The 4,086-nt window shown below is 42.4% G+C and overlaps 1 protein-coding gene across 1 annotated transcript; it reads left to right on the forward strand.

The window, feature by feature from the left end:
• Positions 1-573: 573 nt before the first annotated feature.
• On the forward strand, positions 574-1,595 carry c11h11orf96 (chromosome 11 C11orf96 homolog). The gene has a single exon (XM_072273165.1). The coding sequence runs from the start codon at positions 652-654 to the stop codon at positions 1,018-1,020; it is 369 nt and encodes a 122-aa protein (XP_072129266.1). The 5' UTR covers positions 574-651; the 3' UTR covers positions 1,021-1,595.
• Positions 1,596-4,086: the final 2,491 nt, after the last annotated feature.

Raw genomic sequence — 4,086 nt, forward strand, 5'->3', positions numbered from 1 at the left:
GGGGGAGGGGGGGAGGTCTCCATATACCAGGCATTTGTAACCTGGGGACGGCCTGTATACGATAAACAAGTCCTTTTACCGGTGTTGCCCCAATCACTACCTACTTCTGGTCAAACCATCCACGAAATCCCCCCACAGTAACAGCACGGGAAGTCGAAACCTGAACAGAGGAACGCATTCCAGAAGGTGAGGAGACGCCTCCAATTTGATCCGAGCTGGCTGAAGGTCTTCAGCATGGTTCCTACAATGGTTACTATTACTGCCCCCTTACCGTCTGGCAACACCTTGAATACATTTAATGAAACTTGGGCGCCACTCATTGCAAGCAGGCTATCTTTAATAAGCCGCTTTCTGCCGCTCTATTCAGTATTACAGCAATCCCATGCCAGGGAAAGTCTCGGAAAAGGTGCATCCGGAAATAGGCAGGCAATGGATTAATAAAATTATTTCACTTCTAGTACGTCAGCCCCCAAAAAACGGTGTACGGGAACGACATGATCGCTTTAAAAGGCAACTGTTGTCATCAGAGGCTGCGCACACGTGGGTCGAAGTCTCTGTATAAATGGTGTCTCCAGTGCCGACTGAGTCAAAGTTGCGGCAACTCGCCGAGAGAGGAGACGGTGCAGATCGAAGGCCGGTGCTGTGAAGCGGATGGCAGCGGGCAAGCAGGGCGAGGTGGTGGGAATCAGCACCAGTTACCAGGCGGTGATGCCAAGCTACGCCGGGATAACGGAGGAGTTCCCACAGTCGCTGCGGCGCCAGCTGCAGAAATCCAAGCTGAAGCAGAGGCGACCCCGGGAAGCCAGGTTCAAAACACAGCCGGTCACCTTCGATGAAATCCAAGAGGTGGAGGAGGAAGGGGTCTCGGCCCTCGAGGAGGAGAAAGCCAAGAAGTCGTTCCTGCAGTCGCTTGAGTGTCTCCGGAGGAGCGCGCAGAACTCCCGTGCCCAAAAGGCAACTTTAAGCAACTCAAAGCTGAGGTATAGCTTGGACTCGAGCGACTCGGATTCCGCCCACTGATCGCCGGGGCACCGAACCGCCCCTTAAAAGTACTGTGCTTCATAATGAAGTTTTAAAAAGCTGTATTTTGTAAAAAAAAATCTATTTTCAAAGGAGAAACCTTTACGCATTGATGGGCACAAATCAGGAATAAATACTGATGTGAGATGTTGCTCTGTGCTTGGATGTTTGGTGGTGGCGGTGGATAAAGGCTGTTCGCGGAACCTTGCTCCTCTGCCCAAGTCACGGAGAACGCAGCGTTGGAAAGGAACGGCCCATTCCTTTATTGGACATCATTGAAGTTATGATGAGGATATAAACGCAGCTCAACTGCAATTTAACTGTTGTTTTCTATTCTGCTTTCAGAATTATTAAAATGCAAGATGCAATTTCCAGTAAAATTCCTTTCTATACGTTGTTGGATTGCACTACAGATGTTCCAAGCGTTAGCGATTTAATAGCTCGGCTCCTGCCAAATTTCATTTATGTAATGCTTTTACTACTTAAATCGGTAATTTATATGTTTGTATTTTGTGAAACTTGCAACAAAGCAGGATTGTAATGCCTCGTGATTAATAAAATTAGTGAACACTTAATATCTTACTTACAATGTTATTTTTTTTTGGACAAATGCTTGCTTGAGTATCCAACATCTACGTTAGATCAGCCTGTCCCAATTGGTGGAATAGATTTTGACCAGCGTCACAGGTTTGGGTTTCATACTTGTAATCAGATGAAAATTTGTTTTCCTTTAAAGCAGTCGGTTATATCGTATTAGCCGGATTTGCGCTTTCCACGCGGCGGGAATAGATATTACAGTATTGGAAATAAAGCATATACTTTTGTTTCACTTCGGGTCTGCGCAACGCGCTCGACAACTTCAACCGTTCCTCTTTAAATCGCGTGTTTGCATTTCGTATCGCAGCTTTCAGTTGCGAGTTTTGTCGCAAATTGGTCTCCCTTCTGCTAGCATTGCTTGTTCAATATTACTGAGTACTTAAGGTGTAAGAAGGCTTATTAGAAGCATACACCAGTAGAGCCAAATATGCTGTAAAATCCTTATGTAAGATTGAACCCACTGCAGTCCTTAAGAGGCGCGATTACAACTAACTTAAAGCTGCAAAGCATGTTTTGCTCATCGAGTGCTCCAGTCTTTCCCCCCTTCGCTCGTTCCCGCCCCGCTTGCTGCAATGTGTCGGCCCCGCTACATTTCTGATTGAAATGCGATCGGAGTTGGTGCGACGAAACCACCCCCACGCCCATTAAAGTGGTTTTCATGAATAACCGATGTAATGTGAGGTTGTTGCAGGCCCGCTAACGTATTGATTGTAATTTTTTAAAAAAACTCGTGTTAGTTAATGAAGAGGATTATATTTCTTCTGAGTGAGGAGCAATCTGTTCCTAATTTGGACCGGCATTGAAAACTCCATCGGTCTCGCCGGATCGCAAAGCTCGCTTACTGACGCCGGACAACGCTTACTGCGTCCGGCTGACGGCTCTTGCCCTTTTAGATCACGCGGGACGAAGTGCTGGTCATTTGGGGTGGTGAAAGCGGGAATTGTAATTTTTCTAGAATATAAATATGCTGTAGGAACTGTAAATTCGCAGCATTTTTGAAATAGTGCTTTTAATTTGTGCCTGAATAAATCACATATAATAGGTACAGTGGAATAACATGGCTTGGGCATTTTTATAGTACAATTTAAGAAGCTATATAGGGAGGTGGGGCTTGGCGGGATATGGGCCAAATTTGAATTAAATGTGTGGTCGATATGCACTGTTTCGGCCGAAGGGCCTGTATCCGTGCTTATGACGAGTAAAACAAAAATCACAAAAATACTACACTTCTTTAAGTGATCAACTGTTAACACGTAGTTACTCAGCTAATGTTCTACAGATTTCTGCTGTATTTTTTGTATGTAATCCGTGTGTATCAATGCCCGTAGAAAAATTGGAAACTGCCTGCGATTGTAAAAGGTCATATGAGAATGTAGGGTTTTATTATCTAAATCCTTACAGATGCAGTCCTGAGTAATGAAATATAATGCCCCAGATTTTATAGATACAATAATGTTCAAAGACTCTTAAGCTGCTGGCAGTGATTCAGATTCTTCTACAAGCTGGTTTGCAGCTTCCTGGAGTAGAATGGGGGAAATGTTAAATTTATGTAAGATTATGGTATTTATGAACTAGTTTTACAATGCCATATGGAGAATGCTGGGATCTGTGTTTTAATAGTGTTCCAAGTCTTAACACTTTCCACATTAGCTGTAAATTCTTCTTTTATGTGGATTGTGGTTCCTTCTGATTAAATATTTAAAATATTTCAGATTTATTTTTAACTTATAGTTCAGTTGTGTTAATTATGAGTAAATTACAATCTTGGTGTTCTGAAATATTTTAGTGTGTTTATTGTTTTTAAAAGCTTGTGAGAATTTATACATTTGTGTTTGACTGTTGGGGCAGATAGGTAACAGGAGCTGCCAGAGAGGCTACAGAACCCTTTGATCTCGCCATGCAGTAAGATTTGTACTTTGTTCAGTAAAGAGGATTTTGTTTCACAGCTGACCATAGGGTATCATTTGTGAACAAACTAATTAGAACTGTCAGATTACATACATTTGATAAACTGGTTTAAAAAATAGAAAATATATTAAATCTAAGCTACACTCAAAGGCTGCGTCCATCATGCCCTCTTCTCTTTGCTACCATCAAGGAGGAAGTACAGGAGCCCGAAGACGCAAACTCAATATTTTAGGAACAGCTATCAGCTACCTTCTGCCATTAGATTTCTAAATGGACAATAAACCCATGTAACCCACATCACTTTTTTTTGCTCTTTTTGCACTACTTAACTTATAGTTTTTATTATGTATTGCAATGTACCGCAGCCAAATAAATTTCATAATAAACTTTACTTCTGATTTTGTTTTAGCATCTTAATAATATCTGAATCTGTTAAACCATCCATTAATGATGTGTGATAAATAGAGAGAAGATATTAAGAGGAATAGATAGAGTGGATAGCCAGCGCCTCTTCCCCAGGGCACCACTGCTCAATGCAAGAGGACATGGCTTTAAGGTAAG

Source organism: Mobula birostris, chromosome 11, assembly GCF_030028105.1.
Source record: "Mobula birostris isolate sMobBir1 chromosome 11, sMobBir1.hap1, whole genome shotgun sequence".
Taxonomy (NCBI): Eukaryota; Metazoa; Chordata; class Chondrichthyes; order Myliobatiformes; family Myliobatidae; genus Mobula; species Mobula birostris.